At 40.5% G+C, this 20,018-nt stretch overlaps 1 protein-coding gene across 30 annotated transcripts in view; it reads left to right on the plus strand.

The window, feature by feature from the left end:
• The window catches only part of GPHN (gephyrin), a 663,734-nt gene that overhangs the window by 565,113 nt on the left and 78,603 nt on the right, over positions 1-20,018 (plus strand). For 18 of the 30 annotated variants that reach the window (XM_073551368.1, XM_073551370.1, XM_073551371.1 and 15 more), the window contains 5 exons: positions 7,613-7,675; positions 9,680-9,722; positions 10,832-10,969; positions 13,848-13,940; positions 14,667-14,722. In XM_073551368.1, coding sequence (XP_073407469.1) covers positions 7,613-7,675; positions 9,680-9,722; positions 10,832-10,969; positions 13,848-13,940; positions 14,667-14,722 — 393 coding nt within the window. The remainder of the gene's footprint in view (positions 1-7,612; positions 7,676-9,679; positions 9,723-10,831; positions 10,970-13,847; positions 13,941-14,666; positions 14,723-20,018) is intronic. The other 12 variants (XM_073551372.1, XM_073551375.1, XM_073551376.1 and 9 more) reach the window with 1 other exon arrangement.

A 20,018-nucleotide genomic window follows, 5' to 3' on the forward strand; every position in this document is an offset into this window, starting at 1 on the left:
GCCATTTCTAGTTCAAATTTGGAGTGTAAATCTTGGACATGTGAAACCAATCTAAGGCGGGTTCCCAGATGCTGAGCCATATGTTGGAAAAAAAAACCTATGGATTCTTACTAATACCTTGGTGTGGTCCCAATATTTAGATGTTAAAGGGAATCTATTAGTAAGATCAACCCTTCTATATTGGCATGCAGATCATAAGAAATTGAATAAAATTATATGTACATATCTGTGATCTGACATCTTATTCCTGAGTTATCCACATTTTTATTAATATGTAAACGAACTCTGAAGATTTGTGGGCCGGACATAATCTCCTTGAGAGTCTGCTTCCACAGATTATTTTTAATGAAAGGTGCATTGTTGGAGTTACCAGTGTGAGACATGTAACGACTGACAGTCCGCTCTCCTGATTTACATCTCTCACACTGGTAACGCCAAGTTTTATTTAAAATAAGCTCTGGAGGCAGATCTGTGACCCCACCCATAGAGCGCAACAATTCATTTACATATTGGGTAAAACATGGATTTCTCAAGAATAAGACATTGGATCGCAGATATCAAGGTATCATTTTATCCAGCTTTCTGTAACCTACATGCCCATGTAGGTGGATTAGGGGGGTTGATCATACTGACAGATTTCCTTTAAACCAATCAACTTACTAACTACTCTTTATTCTTAATTTTGGACTTCATTTTTGGATGTTGTGATCTTTTCTTTCATGAACTTGGCTTGTGTACCTTGCATTTAGAGATTTTCCTCTTAGTTTTCTGATCGGGTAGAATGACGTAGATAATTTTAGAAACTTCTGATTTATTTTTTTCGTGCATTTACAACTTGCTAAATTCCAAGGCAATTTGAGTGATGTGATTCAATTCATGTAAAATATTTTCCTTTTTTTAGCTTTTTTTTTTTTTTTTCTTTTCTCAGAGATTGTGATTTATAAAAATGTTTTACATTGGCTTTATATGATGGGAGTAAAGAAGAATGAGCAGTTCTTAGTTGCTCCCATCATGAAACTGGCTCATGATTTACTATGTATGTTACAACTGCTGCAGGTAAGTGGTTCAATTTCCCTGATGGATTTCTAACCTTTATTTTCTTCCTCATTGTTGGCATGAGCTTTTAATCATTTCATGTCTTGTTTTGTTTTTTTTCCCTTCATTTTCATGCTTTTCTTTCCATATTTTAATGATGTCTAGCAATTTTTGATGAGTAGGCTAACTTTTGGCCAATAACAACAAAAAGTAACACATTTTTGCAGAAGGCAGGGACCCTGATTGACCCCTATTCACTATATCACTTCACAAAGATCGGCTTTTTTTATTATGAAGCAGATGTATTGGTTCAATCAAAGCAGTTTCATCATAGTATTATTGGTGCAGTCCATTCACTAGCATTACTGAGGAGAAGAGAACGTACTGAGACCAACCTTTCAATCTACTGAAACCTGAGATCCCGTGATAATGGAGACTTCTATCTCCAGACTGGACACTTGTATAGACCAAAATGGCTACCAAACAATGGACATAAGCAACTTTTAACGAAAAAAAACCCAGTTATTATTTTGTTGCCCCTACCTTATCTATCTTAGGCCGGTTTCACATCACATTGTAAGTACGGACCAAAATCATCAGACTGGCCTCGGGCCTCTTGACTCATATTCAAGAGTTTCTTAGGCCTGTAGCAAGGGTGCAAAAAATTTTTCTGGTACCAGGGCCTCATTGACATACTGAGCCTCAATAGAATTTGAAGGGTTATTACCTCCCGAGACATTTGTGGCATATCAAAAGTTACTGCCTGATAGATAAGAGTCTGAAAAGTATCATTTACCCCATAGAAGAAGAATGTGGGTCCTCTTCTTCCCCAGTTTGCTCTCCAAGAATCAGGAGGGAGTGGTTGGGTGCGACTCTCCCGAGTGTTAACTTATTAGCTACAATTGAGAGAGCTACGTTCATAGACCACCTTTATGTCTTCTACACTTTTCTTGATCCCACCAAGTGTCATTTGACCCAATTCTCGTAATATGTATGGGGGCACTAAAATGACTGTGTAACACTTCTTTTTTTCGTTGATATGGAAACTACTTTACATATAAGCAGCCACACACACAGGCATATTTGTGACCAGATGGTTGGGGGGCCACACAGGCATGGCCTCAGGTTGTGCATAGGGATGGCCAAGGAGCCTTTATAAAGTGTAAAGTTTGGAATAGGAGAACCATGGCTTGGACCACCGAATGTCGGACCTACTAACTGACATTACACACGACCATCGAATTATTTTAATTTTTTTATGAGTTGTCCCATCAAGACATACACTCACATATGTTTTATTAGTGCATATTGTGTATTAGGGTCATCTCACTATTGGCTACCATTTCATAGATAGCCAGATATACATCTGAATTTATGGTATCTAATTAATAATTCTCTTCATTGACAGGCCACAGCTTCTTCTGAGTCCCTCAAAGATGCGCTATCATGGCATTGGGTTCTTAACCGCTTAATGACCACCAATACGTCTTTTTACTGACCTGAGATACTGTATAAGAGAACAGCCTCCCCATACAGGTGACAATCCAGCAGTTGTCAGCTGTACACTATAGCTGACAACTTGCTGCATCAGCCACGATCATTGTTGTCACCGTCCATATCTGTTTAACCCTTTAGATGCTGCTGTCAATAGTGACTGCATCATATAAATGGTTAACAGAGTTTGGGGGCTTACTCTTTAACTCCATCGGTACCCTGAGATCATGATTGTGTGGTCCTGATGCTTGCCATGGCAATTCACAACCAAATTGCGACCTTAGAGTCTGCCTCCTATAGTAAAATGTTCAGAAGTTAGCGACACTTAGGTGATAATAATACACTTTTTCATTCCGGTTATGCCATTTTGCATTAATTCTTGAAAATCACATGAAGTGTAAATAAACTACCTGATGGAAGTTTTCAATATGTCAGGGGGTGCTGTTTTTAAAATGGTATCACTTTTGAAGGTTTTCCAATATGTGGGACCCCAAAAGTCACTTCAAACCAGGATAGGTCCCCCAAAAAATACATTTTGTAAATTTCCTTGGAAAAAGAAAAAATTACTACTACATTTTTAAACCTCCTAAAATGCTAACAAAATGAAACAACATTTTACAATTGGTGCTGATGTAAAGCCGACATGAGGGAAATGTTAAATAATGTCAAAACACCTCTAGCACTCAGAACAATATCAAAAACGAAGTTGCTTCCAGAAATATATTCATTTATTTCATCTTTTTATTTTATTTAATCTCTTTATGCACTGGGAATTCACAGCCAATATATAAACTTGTACAGCAGAGTATTAAAGCCCAACGTTTCGGCCCATCTGGCCTTTATCAAGGGTTAATTCTGCACCTTGCCATACGTACACGTAGTGAATCCCAAAGAGCGTCCTTGGGATTCACTACGTGCACGTATGGGACGCTCTTTGGGATTCACTATGTGCACGTATGGCAAGGTGCAGAATTAACCCTTGATAAAGGCCAGATGGGCCGAAACGTTGGGCTTTAATACTCTGCTGTACAAGTTTATATATTGGCTGTGAATTCCCAGTGCATAAAGAGATGAAATAAAATAAAAAAGATGAAATAAATGAATATATTTCTGGAAGCAACTTCGTTTTTGATATTGTTCTGAGTGCTAGAGGTGTTTTGACATTATTCATTCTATTATTTTCCTCTGAGCACCACTCTCTGCTGTGCCCTTTTTTTACGAGTGCAAGTAGGACCTTGATTCCACATTTTATGAGGGAAATGTTATTTATCCATGTTTTTTTGTGGTATGACTATAGGGATAATCAATAAAAGTTTGAAAATTGCAAATTTTTTTACATTTTTGTCAACTTTCTGATATGTTTTGTGTTTATTTATGAAAAATATCGGCCTAAATTTCCAGTTATCATAAATCATAATGTGCCACGAAAAAACAGTCTCAAAATCACTGGGATTTGTTGAAGCTTTCCAGAGTTACCACCACATAAAGTGACAGTAGTCAGAGTGGTTAACTGATGGAGTAAATGTTTTTGCCAGGGTTAGGGTAACCCTAATCCAAAAAATGAACACCTGCAAAGCGTAGTGCCGGATCCTTTATTGTGAAACCTACCGGGACACAAAAGTGAATGTTCAACATCGCAAATATTGGTATGAAAAGTGAGGGGCCACATTTGGATGTTATACCCTATCCATAGGATAGGGAATAACTTCCCGATCACTGGGTGTCTGACCACTGGGAATCACCACTGATCCTGAAAACTGGGCCCGAGTGATTGAACCGGTGGTCGATCATCATTCAGCTGGTCTTCGGTCTTTGACCCTCACATTAAGAATGAATGGATCATCATTGTTCATAATTGACCACACTCCATGCTCACGGGCCCGGTTTTCAAGATTTATGGCGGTCTCAGCACTTGGATTCACAGTTATCGCAAAGTTAACCTTTAACTATTTAATATTGGCTAAGTTCCAAACTTGATATATCTCCTTTAACCTACACATACATAGTAGGTAACTGTTGTTGGAACGCTTATTCAGCTGTCTGCTATCTCTCTCCTGACTCCCCCCATACAAATGCACACTCAGTTAAGCTGAGCATGGAAGTGTTCTGTATGGGGAGAGGGAAGAATGCCACTGCCAGACAACTTGGCTTATCTCCTGAGAGAATCTATTGTGCATGGATGTTTCTGATATACAAAAGATAATACAGTCTTGCCGAAATCGGCAGCTTAGGACATTAAATTGATTTTTGGTTTATGTGTAGTGAGATCTCCTTCAAATGTTTTACTTTACATTATCTCCAGCTGATCAAAGAAGTCTTCCATTACTTAAGTCAGAACACTAAGGTCAAGGAGAAAATGCTTCCCTGATAAACAAATTATTTGATTTGTTCCATAGCATGAATTTACAAACCCATGTTTAATCCTCTGACCATGACTAAATGGACCTTCAAGCATTAAGATGAATCACACAAGATCTTTATCTCAAGTGACAGTGCAAAATAGCCACCCTTATTTCGCTCAAAGTCACTGCATGTCATCAATTATATTAATTAGGACTCAAAACTATTGACTCCATTAACTAAAAAGTGCACAAAAAGAATTGTGAAAAAAATACACGACCGTGTAATTTTTGGTAGTGTTGCTCCACTCTTAAGAACCATGATTGGCTGATTAATACCAGGAGGCTATAATTTACCAACTAAATCAATGATTGTCTATGCCGTCTTTTACACACTGTGATCACAGTTATTGCCTTTCAGCACTGAGATCTGTGTTGGTTTCCGCTATTGGCCTTGGCTAAAAGATAGCATTCCTTTTTTGGCAACCAACTCTTAGCATAACACAGGATCTGAAAAACTGGACAACCACTCTAAGGATGGCTACTGTTACATCATGTAAAAACAGTGATAGTATTTGTGATAATGTTTCTTAAAGTGCTTTACATCAAGCCTGAAATGCTTTTGTATTTTGGTAAAATTAGTATCTTCATGGTGTAATTCAAAAGTGTATGGTGGGTGATAAGAATTTGTTCATATCTCTTGATGCTAAATGACTACAGAGAGAGATCGATTTGCAATAGTCCATTGTTCAGGTCAGTGGTTCATGATGGCATTGTGAAACTCCAGTCAAACATCCAGGTCAGTGGTACCTGCCAGTTAGACAGGAGACTTACAAATCTCTTACTTTCTGGTGTCCCTGGCGCGACATTTGATTTGTCAGATCTGGCACAGCATCTTCTGAGCAACGTGATGCACAAACGATGTTGGTCCAGCCCTGGCTAGTCAAAAATTGTGCCGGGGACACCGGAAAGTAATTGATTCATGGGTCTCCCTTCTTGCCTCCCAGATACCACTGACCTGGAAGTTGGACCACAGTCCCATGAATACATCTGCTCATCTCTACAAATGGACCATCAGGTAGCTAATCAGTAGTCATTTAAAGTGGTTGTTTGAAACGGGAAGAAGCCTGCTTTTTTTTTCTCCTAGAAAAGCACCACTTTTGCAGATGGGCAGGTACTTCTATTGCAGCTCTGCTCAATCAAATGCTGCAGTACCACATACAGCCTGTAAAGGGAAGTGGTTTTATCTCAGTTAGGCTTCATTCAGTATAGTCAGTATATTATATTGCAAAGGAATCTGGGTGCTCAACAGGTGAAGTCATAGCTGAATATTGGTTATTGGTAGTCAAGCTGGCATTAATAACTTATGGCATACTGCCCTGTAACATTTTTGGCAAGCGAAGTAGGAGACACAGAGGGGCTATGGATGCTGGAGAGGGAGTACGTGGAGAGAGGGGAGCAGGGCCAAGAATTTGTGGAGGGTAGCTGCAGTGACATGTGGGGCTGGAGAGGTTGGTAGGTCAGGTGGGGGCAGGCAGGGCAAAAGAAAAAGCACACAAGGGGCTGAGGCAGGGGGCAGGCAAAGAAGAGAGCATAGGAGCTCTGTCACCTTATTTTTAAATCAGGTGTAATGCTCTCCTGTTTGACCACGCCCCCTGTTTGTGCCACCTCCGGCACTTCGTGCAGGCAAAGCGCGAGTGCCGTCATTGTAAATTATGTCACTGCCCGGTGCGTGCATCCCAGGCAGGGTTCTTTGAAGTGTTGGGCACCCATACTTGTCCGGACACCTGCAGGCTGCGGCCCCTGCCAGGACAAAGGATCTCTTTGATCCTTTTGTCATAGCAGTGTGGCTATCTCCTGACATATAATAATAATAATAATAATAATAAAATAATAAAAATAATTAAGCATGTCAGCAAAAAAACCTCAGACAACAGATGGACATCTGTCCATCCTCTTTTGATATGCCCGAATTTTCTTGTCCTGGGCATATCTTGTCAGGGGCCTAAACATGGGGATTCAGATAATATGGTCCATAACTACTTTGTCAACATCGTTTCGATGAATTCTAATAGAAATGTTTGCAAGACACAATTTTTAATAATTTCCCAAAATATATGAATCTTGTTTGTTTACATTTCTTTTTGTATACTTCCATCCACAAGAAAAGCATATATATATTTATTTAAAAAAAAATATTTTAATTATACCTGTAAAATCCAGATTTGTCTTTTACTGTGAGAAATTTCTTAATTATATATAATTTATTTTACTATCCATTGCCATCTGTTTCTATCTTTTTACGCCATTTATTTTATTTGCTTGAAAAAAAGAAGGAATATAATACTAAGTTAGGGATGTGATTACTATTACAAAGGGTGTTCAAACTGTTGATGTCTGATTCTGAGGGCGAAACTGTGTCTTACACAAAGGTTCTATCGACCAACTGCATTATTTTTATTTTAGCTGTTTTTTTAAATTCTTTGTGTTTCTTCTGTACTCTTGAAAAACTTCATGTTTCATAAACCTCACCATTTGTAATGACCAAATACCCGGTCAAGAATTTTCATTCTATTCCAGCTCATGTCAAAACGGCGTACCATCAGGAATTTGTTCGGAGAGCAAGAAAAAATAATTAAACAGGATTGTTACATAGCTAAACTGTGACCCAACGTGTCTACGACTTAACTCAATCTCAAGTGTCTCTGCTCATTTTCAATCTTTTGTTTTTGTCCATGCAATAGCTCCACTATAAATTGGAAGGGCTTAAAGATGAACTCAGGAGGAGTAGAGGCTGCGAAACAAGAGTAACTATTACTAATCCAAGGAGCTGCTTCCATTCGCAAAAAAGATGCTTTGCGCTATGAGTTTGAGCTCCTTATTATATTTCGTGAAGATTCCTGACTTTCATTTTACTTCCTTAGCGCTGTCTTTCCACTAACATTTTTCTCTTATTAGCTTTTCTCTTGTGTCCTTTTGGATATATGTTATTTTTCCACACTAGTTCTTTACTAGTCTACTCGTTTATTTTTAGGACTCTTTTGTGTTGTTCTAGTTTCATCTTCTAAACTTGTTGATTTGAAGCTCTTCTACTCATATATTCTGTGCTCCATGTGTACCTGTCCAACCATAATGTTCATAGTTTGTAGGAGATGTTATTTTTATAGGTTCAGTCTTCTCATGAATCTGCTCCACCATTTATACATTTTCATCTCCTTCATCTGTCCTGATTTTCGGTTAAGGTTTTGTTTCTTAAATTCAAAACTTCAAAAAGTTCTTTGATCAATGAAGAAGATGACCATAGAAATAATTTTTTCATGGTAAAAAACAATTGTTAGCTAACGCTCCTCGGATAATAGATATTTTGTTTTTAAGAGTGCCATCAATGTATTTAATGTTTAGAAGACATGGGCTACAACTTCTAGCTTGAGTTTGGATACTCACTAGTGTCCTTCTCAAAAACTAATGTTTTTGTTAAACTACAGTTGTCCTGTTGTTTTATCATGTTGATCACTGGAGTTGTGACTTCTCCTGGTTGTTGGTGTAGAACTCATTAAAAAAATGTTTTTATTATCTTAAAGACTCTATTATATACTTTTTATAATATTGAATCTAGATGTTGTAACCAACACTTAGACATTTTCTGGTTAAGTATTAGTCACTGAAATTTTGAAAATTCTTATTTCTAGGCACTTAAAATTTAAAGAACAAATCCGAACCAAATCATGAAACATTCTGTCCAAGAAATGTATGTGTTTTCTTTTTTTCCAACATTGTTTTTACCAGGAAGGGCAATCATACATCACCATTAGCTGCAACATTTCCGTCATATTTTGTCCCATTACAGCAAGTAGGCTGTGTTGCTTGGTAGATTTCAACATGTTGTGTGGATGTACATATTTTCAGTTTATGGGCTGGCTTCCGTATATAGTTAAATATGAAAATATTTTATTATTTAGATCTACCCAAATTTCTAACATGATTGATCCATTAAGTTATAAGGTCTACCCAAACTTCTAACATGGATGACCTACAAAGTCCTAAGGTCTACCTAGATTTCTAATGTGGTTGGCCCATGAAGTCATTAGGGCTACACAAATTTCTAAAATGAAGTTATAAATTCTACCCAAGTTTCAAATGTGGTTGACCCATGAAGTCATAGGGCTAGCTAAATTTTTAACATGATTGACCAATGAAGTTATAAGGATTACCCAAATTTCTACCATGGTTGACCAATTAAGTCATAAGGACTGCCCAAATTCCGATCATGGTTGATCCACGAAGTCATAAGTACCACCTAATTCAAATTTCTAACTTGAAGTCTACCAGAATATCTTAAATTGTTTGACACATGAAGTCTTAAGGTCTACCCAAATTTCTTACATGGTTGAGTCATTCTGTCATTGTACCTTGCAACGATATTACAGATAATTCAGTTTTCTGGTATCAAGTTTTGAAATGAAGCTCAAGGCTCATCTATACCTAAAGTCCTACTTTTTTAATGTGACTTATTGTAAGACTTAAAGACTGAAAAAAGACTGAATTGCTATTAAAATTCTATAGTTCCTTAGACTGATAACTGAAACAATATATTACTTTATTAGACTGTTGTTCATTTTGGATCTTTCCCATAATTCTAAATAAAGAATAATAATTCTTAGGAGCCAGCCCATGAATTGCCTTCCATGCTAGAAGATTTGGAGCGCATTGTAGAACAATGCGTTACAAGTCACTATGGCATTAAAGGTCAATTGCACGTGTGTTTTATTTGTTTACTCTTGTTACTGATGTTCTCTTTGCTCTCTTTACAGGTCCAATCCCGATGTAGTAGTAAGGAAAACATCCTCAGAGCCAGTAAGTAATTGCTTAAACTGAAATGTATGAATATTGTTGAAAAATTATTTATGAATGATTTTTTTTTTAGGTTAAAAACTAGTTAAGCAGTAACCAGCATAAATCTTGGGTTAAGTTATTGTTGTTATCACTGGGCTTCTGATCAGTGCGCCCCCCCCCCCACCAGTCATAAAAAACAATGTTCAGAAGTCCCATAGATGAATGGAGAGGTTGTGAACATGTGAAAACACTTGTCTGATCATGGTTTGAGACTGACGGTAACCCGTGCTCTTTACTTATCCATTCGCATAGGAGACTTGAGCTCCAGGTCCTTATGATTGCTTGTTTGATTGATGGATTGCTTTTTTTTGTATATACTTCCGAGCTTCAATTATTGCACTATGTGTTGAATTTAACAATCTCTTATGAAGCCAAACCACGGGCTATGCTCCATATATACAAAGGTCTCAGCAACCAGGGTCTAACCCATTGGCACCCTTCATTCTCGTTGTGGAAGGGGAAGATGGTTGCCTGAATGGACACTCCATCAGGTTTGCACATCGCTTAAATGCCATTGTCATTGATTAAAAGTTGCACTTATGTGGTTAAATAGGTTGTCCACTACTCGGGGTAGTCCATTTGTAAATAGTATATTATTAAAATTAAAACGTCTTCTACTCACCTCCCATTCCGATGTTGTGTGTCCCGAGGCTTGCAAGACACTGTTATGCCACGGAGCCCTGCAGCCAATCAGCAATCACTAGTGGACTGCAGTTCATCCCCAGTAGTCGCCATCTTTGTACTCCTATGAAGCCTAGCCTGTGGCTTGGTTTCATCAGAGATTGTCGAAAGGTTCGTCCAAAGAAAGTGAGGGTAGAGCATTCTACCTATTCCTCTGTATACAATGTGGACCCAAGTTGGGTAGTGCAGTAGGAGAGATTGTATCGGTGTGCTTCCAAAATACCTATCACCAGGGTAGGATCTGAATGCAGTCCTGGACTATGATAGAGGATGTAAATTAGGACCATCAAAATAAGATGAAAAGAAAATCTCCTATTTTGTACGTAATACAATGATTATTACTACTGTATGTCCTCTTTAAGGTCATGCTCAATGTGTTTGGCTTTTAGGTCACAGCGCCGTTGATATCACTAAGGTAGCAAGAAGACACCGCATGTCTCCGTTTCCTCTAACATCTATGGATAAAGCCTTCATTACAGTACTGGAGATGACTCCAGTTCTAGGGACTGAAATCATAAATTACAGAGGTATTGTTTTTCTCTCTACCATTCTTTGCCACAGTGGGTAACATGGGGTGTGACGTAATACATAAGAATCCAGTTACTTAAAGTCCACTAAGGCAGAGATCTCAATAAGGTGTAGTAAATAATTAAATGAGATGATTAATGACTATGGGTCATGCTGAGTAGCTGTCTCGTACAGTTTTTTTTCTTGCAATTGTCACCAATACTGAAATCCACTCCATGGCTCGGAACATTTATTCGACATGTAGAAAAGTTTTATCGGCATTATGTCTTTCATTGGGTATTTCTCTGCGATGTGTCGTAACTGTCTGATTGTTGAGGTGCGCAACTCAAGAACACTCTCTCCATGTGTAGAGTGGCATGATAGTGTAAGGAGACTTATATGCCACGTAGTGCTTCTCTGAGAAATTAAATATTCAAAGTGCCTCTTCATAAAGATAGAGTTCTTAAAGTTCACCTGTCACCTGTTTTGGCCACTATATGATGCAGTCGCTGCCTCTCAGGGCTTATCTACAGCATTCAATAATGCTGTAGTTAAGCCCCCGGTCCGACCTGCAAGATAAAAAATATAAGTTTTATTATACTCACCCGGGGGGGGCGGTCCGATTGAGTCTGGTCTGATGAGTGTCGCAGGTCCAGGCACGGCGCCTCTCATCTTCTTGCAATGCCGTTCTCCGGCTTGCTTCATCGCTTCCGGCATCACATCTCTGCGTAGGCATACTGATCTACCCTGTTGAGGGCAGATCAAAGTACTGCAGTGCACAGGCGCTGGGCCTCTCTGACCTTTCTCGGCGCCTGCGCACTGCAGTACTTTGCTCTGGCTTCACCATGGCAGAGAAGTATGCCTGCGCAGAAGTGCGATGCCGGGAGCAAGGAAGTAAGCAGGAGGGCGGCGTCGCATGAAGATGGGAGGCTCTGGACCCAGACCTGCAACACACATCGGATTGGACCGCCCCCCGGGTGAGTATAATAAAACTTATTTTTCTTAACTTTCAGGTCGGACTGGGGGCTTATCTACAGCATTATAGAATGCTGTAGATAAGCCCTGAAAGCCGAAAACAGGTGACAGATTCCCTTTAAACTCAAGTGTCACATATTGGAAATAGTAATCCTAAAATTCAATATTGACCCTTTAACAAGCCCTGCTACATGACTTAGGTTAAAAGCCAAATCAGAATCTCTATTTGCAGATGTGATTCAGGGTTTTGCCTCACCTCCGTGCAAAGCAAAAGATCTGTTTTGGTTGAATAAGAGGCCTCAGTCTGCGTCATAAGGGGCAGTGTCTCCCTGTGTAGAGTCACATGACTGACATACCAGTTTTAGTAGACTTATAGGCCATGAACTGCTCCTCTGGGAAATTAAATATGCAAATTGCCTCTCCAAAGAGGAAGAGGAGTTGAACTTTAGTGCCACCTATTGGAAGCAGCAATCCTAAAAGTCAATATTCATCCTTCAATGAGCCTTGCCACATGACTTAGATAAAAGCCAAACCAGGATCTCCATTTGCAGACATGTGTTTAGAGGTGTTGCCCCTCCTCAGTGCAAAGCAAGAGATCTAATTTAGCTGTATCTCTTGCTTTGCACTGGGGATGCCTTTTTCTTTAGGTGCAATTGAATCCTGTTTGAGGTTAATGACCTCCAATAGGGATTTTAATACCTGATTGCATAATTATCTCCCTAAAAGGATAATCCTTGTTGCAGATTTCAGCTTTCAGCAGAATCATTTAGCACTTCAGACATTGTGGGAGAATTATGTGCTTTAATTGAGACACATAGCAGCCATTATCTACATCATTACAACAACATGGAGGATACAAAAGAGGCAGACAGACACCCACACAAAACTGAGAGGTCATACAAGTCTAATCTATAGAGGAACTACACACATATAAACAAATGGTGACAGGTAACTCAGCACGATCCACTGTCTGCTTAACATAGTCCTTTAGTATTAGCCTGCAGCTATTGTTTGCTTCAACAATACACAGTATGCCCTGTTAGTGCTGGTGGATATCCTATAGAGATAACGAAGGAACCCCCCTCTGTCAAGGCGATTCTAAAAAAGCTGGCAGCCGTTCGACCAGCATCTATTCCTCCTGATCCCCCATACAAATGGCTCTCAATACAGCGAAGGGAATTGGCTACCGATAGACACTTATGGCGGCGGCCTGTTTTCTGTGAATACAAAGTTCGGGTTAGTTGAAATCCAACATGCCCAGTTATTCTTTACCGTGATATCTGCTGGTCGGCCAGTTGCGTTGGGCAAAATTTATTGCAGCAATGTATCACACTTACAATGGCAGGTTATCTTTTGAAAGTACAAAAGATCGGATATGTTAAAATCCAACATGTTCAATCATTCTTTACCTCAATATCTATTGTTCGACTCGTTGGTGTCGACCAAAATTCATCTAATGTGCATGACTACACACTCTTAGCCATCATTATTACGCTTCTGGTGACAGCTTATCGTTTGTGAGTAAAATCCAACATGTCCAATCATTCTTTACCCTGACATCTGCTGGTCGGCCAGTTCGGTTCTGCTACAATTCATCTAATTTATATGGCTGCACACCATCATATTTCATGGCAATAAATTTACATAATAACTGCAGATTAATACTATGAGTAAATGACTGGATGCAGCTACCTTGTTTGTGATAACAACTGATTGTTAAGAAAGATTAGGAGCCAACGATGAACGGCGTGCCTGAGAGGAAACACACAACTGTTTGGACATTATGTTAGGCTAAATTCGCCCGTGGCGTGGGCCCATAATACAGTATGCATGTTTTGGGCAGAGTATCCCTTTAATAGACTAATCGTCCATCCCTGTATACCATCCTGTGCTCTTCCTGCCCATCCTGTGCTCTTCCTGTAGATGGAATGGGCCGCGTTCTTGCCCAGGAAGTTTACGCAAAAGACAATTTACCACCGTTCCCTGCATCAGTGAAGGATGGATACGCAGTAAGAGGTAAGACTTATGTTAGCAAAGTCAACATTGTCATTCTCAGCAATGAATCTTATTACGTATTAATGTCTAAGGGGTAAGGTTTCTCCTTGTGGAGAGTGACATACCAGCTCTGGCTTGTCAAGGTAAGGAGGCTTATTTGCCGTGCAATGCTCCTCTGGGAAATGTAATATGCAAATTGCCTCTTCAGAGAGAAAGAGGACTTTTACTCTACAGCGCCACCTATTGGTAGTAGCGTTCCTACAAGTCACAGTCAACCCTTTAACGAGTCTTGTAATATGACTTCGGATAACAACCAAATCAGAATCTCAATTTTCAGACACGGTGTTTCGGGCTATTGGCCCTTGTCAGTGCAAAGTATGAGATCTGATTTGGCTATGTGAGAGGCTCTGGACTGAGGTCTAAGGGGTAAGGTTTCTCCTTGTGGAGAATGACATACCAGCTCTGCAACACCATGTCTGCAAATTGAGATTCTGATTTGGCTGTTATCCTAAGTCATATTACAAGACTCGTTAAAGGGCTGATTGTGTGACTTGTAGGATCGCTACTACCACTAGGTGGCGCTGTAGAGTAAAAGTCCTCTTTCTTTCTGAAGAGGCAATTTGCATACATATTATTGAAGAGTTACATAAGGCAGAACATTAAACGCCTTCCCGCCATCTTTTTGATCTTTCTTGTCTAGTCCTTTCTTTTCCTAGGTGTTTTATTTATCTGTATATTTTTTTCCAGCTGCGGATGGCCCTGGAGACCGTTTCATAATTGGCGAGTCTCAAGCTGGTGAACAGGTGAGATTGTTCGATGCATATTCATGTTTCCTTTGTAATGCGCCGCCTTGGTTTTAAAAATGCCATGAAAGATAGAAATATAATGAGAGCATTGCATACACCTTCTGAAACGCTTGATAAATATATCGGGGACATAGTTTGGAGTCTGGTGAGCGGCTCCCTCTGGCTTCTCACTGACCAGATTGGCTTGATTGACAAATCTCAACCTTCACATATTAATGTGAATTGTCAAAAATCACAGCTGGCATCAAGTCCTGGTGTTGGTAATGGAGAGGTGTCTATCAGACTCCCCCATTACCAACCTGGTAATAAAAAAATAAAAAAGACACGCATAAAATACTTTGTTTGAATAATGACTCCCCAACACTTTCCCTGGTTCACCAATTTATAAAAAAAACAAAACACACAGTTCCTGGGAATACGAAGTAGTACACAAATGGAAACCTGAAAAATATAAAAAGAGAGAAATAAAAACACGACAATGTCCCTAGTTCACCAAGTTATTGGAAAAAAATGTTTCCACCCAGGTCTGATGTAGTCCAGCGTTCCCCGAATCCAGCCCCAGCGACTGTGAGTAGCAGTTACCTTACGGCTGGATTCGAGGAATGCTGGACTACATCGGACCTGCATGGGGACATTTTTGTTCTAATAAATTGGTAAGCGAGGCACAATGTCTTTTTTTTTTTTTCATTTCTCTCTTTTTACAATTTTCAGGTTTCCATTTGTGGACTACGTCATATTCCCAGGACTACGTCGAATCTGCATGTTTTTTTTTATAAATTGGTGAACCAAGGAAAGTGTCGGGGACTGTCTATTCAAATTGAGTATTTTTTGTGTGTTTTTTATTATCGGGTTAGTAATGGGGGTGTCTGATAGACGAGAGTAACTCACCCTTGATGGAAACTCCCAGTGAGTTTCAAATGTAAAGGACGGAATCATGTCTCTCCCAGATGTCTTTTAGCACTTAAGAAGGGAAAGGTATCCAGCTTCCGTCTATAAAATCAGAAATCTTTATTTGGTAATTAAAATAAAAGCTGGATCACTATGACACTATAGGTGTAGTTGGGGATAAGGGGTGTGAGGAAGTGACAAAATGGGACTCATTTTGTACGGCTGCTGTGTTCTTAGACTTGGTCTTATCCCCAACTACACCTATTCATCATAGTCAAGGTTGCCACTAGGATTTTCGGGGCCCCAAACTGGCAAAATTTCCTCTTGAGACTCTGCCCAGGCTTCACCCCAGCCCCACCTCCACCCCTAGAACTGTCCACAGTCCCACCGCTCTCTCTTGGAAAAACTCCACTTCTCCACCAGTCACACATTAACAGTTCCCATCACCAGATCACACATATAGCCGGCAGCTTTTGTTTTGGCCAAAAGATTTTTTAAGCCTCCACCATAACACGGTAGACACTTTTGGCCGAGCTCTACTCTACTGTAACCTATTAAATATTTGTTAACGTGTGCAATACAATTTAGGTATATTTTTATTTATTTTTCAATTTTTAAAATGACCAATAATATCACATACAAGGAACAAATACCACAACACCATGACCGGACACCATATTACCACCACAGTGACTGAATAATCTAATATATAAAGCTCAAGTGTGTGCATGTATGTATGTATGTCTGGGATTGGCATCCGCACTGATGCAGCTACAGCCACAAAATTTGGCACAGTCACACGTCCTAGGCTGTGTTGTGAGGCGAAATTTTAACCCCACGCGTTCCAATTCACCAAACAATTTTGCCCCTATCTACATAATGGGGAAAAAGTGTGTGTATAAAGCCCCGCCCCTCATTATGATGTCATAATGGTTGCCATGGCAACGCTGATGTCATAGGTTGCAAGCCCCGCCTCTCATGATGATGTCATAATGGTTGACTATGGGATGGAGGATGTGTGATGGGTATATGGGCACTGGACTATGGGATGAGGATATGTATGACGGGTATATGGGCACGGGACTATGGGATGGAGGATGTGTGATGGGTATATGGGCACTGGACTATGGGATGGAGGATATGTATGACGGGTATATGGGCACGGGACTTTGAGATGGCGGATATGTATGATGGGTATATGGGCACGGGACTATGGGATGGAGGATGTGTGATGGGTATATGGGCACGGGACTATGGGATGGAGGATACGTATGATGGGTATATGGGCATGGGACTATGAGATGAAGGATGTGTGATGGGTGTATGGGCACTCGACTATGGGATGGCGAATATGTATGATGGGTATATTGGCATGGGACTATGGGCTAGAGAATGTGTGATGGGTATATGGGCACTCGACTATAGGATGGAAGATATGTATGATGGGTATATGGGCACGGGACTATGGGATGGAGGATAATTATAATTTGCTATAACTAACCACAGTTAGTTACTATGCCCGGGCAGCGCCGAGCTCTTCAGCTAGTATCACATACAAGGAAGAAAAACCACCGCACCATGACCAGACCACATATTACCACCACAGAGTGACCAGATAACAGCACATACAAGGGACAAATACAGCAACACCATGTCCAGACCACATATTACCACCACATAGTGAATGAATACTACAATACTGATCAGTAATAAAAAAACACAATACTAACATCATAAGTGCCACTATACACAGGAGATCTGTACTTAATACGCAGTGTCTGTGTACAGGTAATACAGTGATCAATGACATTATGCACAGGAGCTCTGCATATAATGTATAAGTAATACAGTGATTACTGGTAACATTATACACAGGACCTCTGTATATAGTGTACAGTGTATAGTGTCAGTGTATAGGTAGCACACTGACTCACCAGTGACGTCCTTCATCTTTGCTTTTCATCTTTCATCCAGCACAAACCGCCATCACTTCTTCCAGCCAGGACTCGTCTCTGCAGGAAATAACACAGTTATCTAGAGCTCCACTTACAGAACACATTACTTATTTTTTTCCCAACTTCTACATTACACCACATGAAGAAAAAAAGGCAACATAGTATCAATCTACACAGTAACAGGACTGCCCCCATTTAAAACAGTATACTCAAAAAATAAAATAAATACATCACTGCAGTAATAATATCCATTAATTAGCCCCTATGGTAATAATATCCCCCATCCCGGCCCCCGTGATTCTCACTCCTGGCTTCAGCCATATGTTCTCTCATCCTGCCCTTATGAGTATCCATTCTGCCGCATATGATCTCCCCATCCTGCCCCATCTGTCTCCATCGTATCCATCCATGATCCTGCACGATCCAGTATCTGCAATCATGCCCCCATGTCTTTCATCCTGACCCTTGTGTCTCCAATCATGCCCCCATGTCTTTCATCCTGCCCCGTGTCTCCAATCATGCTCCGTATCTCCATTCTGCCCCGTGTCTCCAATCATGCCCCCTGTGTCTCCAATCATGCCCCGTAGATCCATTCTGCCCCGTGTCTCCATTCTGCCCCTTGTCTCCAATCATGCCCCATATCTCTATTCTGCCCCCTGTGTCTCCAATCATGCCCCCAGTGTCTCCAATCTTGCCCCGTATCTCCAATCTGCCCCCTGTGTCTCCAATCATGCCCCCAGTGTCTCCAATCTTGCCCCGTATCTCCATTCTGCCCCCTGTGTCTCCAATCATGCCCCCTGTGTCTCCAATCATGCCCTGTAGATCCTTTCTGCCTTGTGTCTCCAATCATGCCCCGTATCTCCATTCTGCCCTGTGTCTCCAATCATGCCCCATATCTCCATTCTGACCCGTGTCTCCAATCATGCCCCGTTATCTCTATTCTGCCCTCTGTGTCTCCAATCCTGCCCTCTGTGTCTCCAATCCTGCCCTCTGTGTCTCCAATCCTGCCCCCTGTGCCTCCAATCATGCCCCCTGTATCTCCAATCATGCCCCCAGTGTCTGCAATCATGCCCCCTGTATCTCCAATCCTGCCCCCGTGTCTCCAATCATGCCCCATCTCCATCCTGCCCCCAGTCTGTCTCCAATCCTGCCCGTCTCTATCTTGCCCCCGTGTCTCCAATCTGGCCTGGCAGGATGTAGACACATGGTCCATGTGTCTCCATCCTGCCGGGGAAACATATTGGTCACTTTCAATAATTAAATTTTAAAAAAAAACCCTTTCTTCTTACCTGGCCGCGCTCCTGCGGCGAAGATACAGCTGCTGTGTGAGCTCAGCTGAAGGACCTGTGGTGACATCATTGTCACGTGACCAGGGGCGGAGCTGATCAATGGTGAAGGCCTATGATCAGCTCCGCCCCCTGATCACATGATGATGACGTCACCACAGGTCCTTCAATGCTTCAGCCGCAGCACACAGCACTTGGGGCCCGATGACTAGAAGCACAGGAGCAGGGCCCCTGACCTGCTGGCCCCCTTCTGTACTGCTGTTAACTGGGCCCCATACAGCAGTAAGGGCAGTAATGTCCTGATGGCAGCCCTGATCATAGTGATGCCACTTATATTTTAATTACCAAATAAAGATTTCTGATGTTATGGACTGAAGCTGGATACTTTTCCTTTGCATGTCTGAGAGACACCTCTCCATTATTAGCAACAGGGTTTTATGCCAGATGTGATTTTTGACAATTCACAGCTAACATCAAACTCAGCTATCATTATCCCGATTGCCACCGCACCTGGGCAATCAAAAAAAGCCGAGGGCAAGCGCTAATTATTCTGGGGTGGCTGCTGGCTGGTATTTTTAATCTGGGAAGGGCCCAATAACCAGGGACCTTACCAGCCTGATAATATAACCCCGCAGCTGTCTGCTTTACCTTGGTTGGTTATCAAAAATAGTTTTTTTCATGTATTTATTTATTAGGTTAATCCATGTACAGTAAACTACACATGCAAAGCACTAATTTTATATCTCACAGATTTATATCTATCTTTTTATCCCATATCTATCTACCCCTAAGGAATGTATGTAACTATATATCTGTCTATCTATATGTCTGTCTCTATTTTTTTCATATATTTAACACCTAAATATCTGTAATTTATATTCTGCATTCTATTCTGTTGCCTGTAACACGGATGGTACATATGTACACTACCGTTCAAAAGTTTGGGGTCACCCAGACAATTTTGTGTTTTCCATGAAAACTCATACTTTTATTAATCAGATGAGTTGACAAATGAATTTAAAATCTAGTCCAGACATTGACAAGGTTTGAAAAAAAGAATTTTATTTGAAATAATAATTTTCTCCTTCAAACTTTGCTTTCGTCAAAGAATGCTCCCTTTGCAGCAATTACAGCATTGCAAAACTTTGGCATTCTAGCAGTTAA

The sequence above is a fragment of the Dendrobates tinctorius genome, unplaced genomic scaffold (assembly GCF_039654945.1).
Source record: "Dendrobates tinctorius isolate UK_male_01 unplaced genomic scaffold, ASM3965494v1 ptg000175l, whole genome shotgun sequence".
Taxonomy (NCBI): Eukaryota; Metazoa; Chordata; class Amphibia; order Anura; family Dendrobatidae; genus Dendrobates; species Dendrobates tinctorius.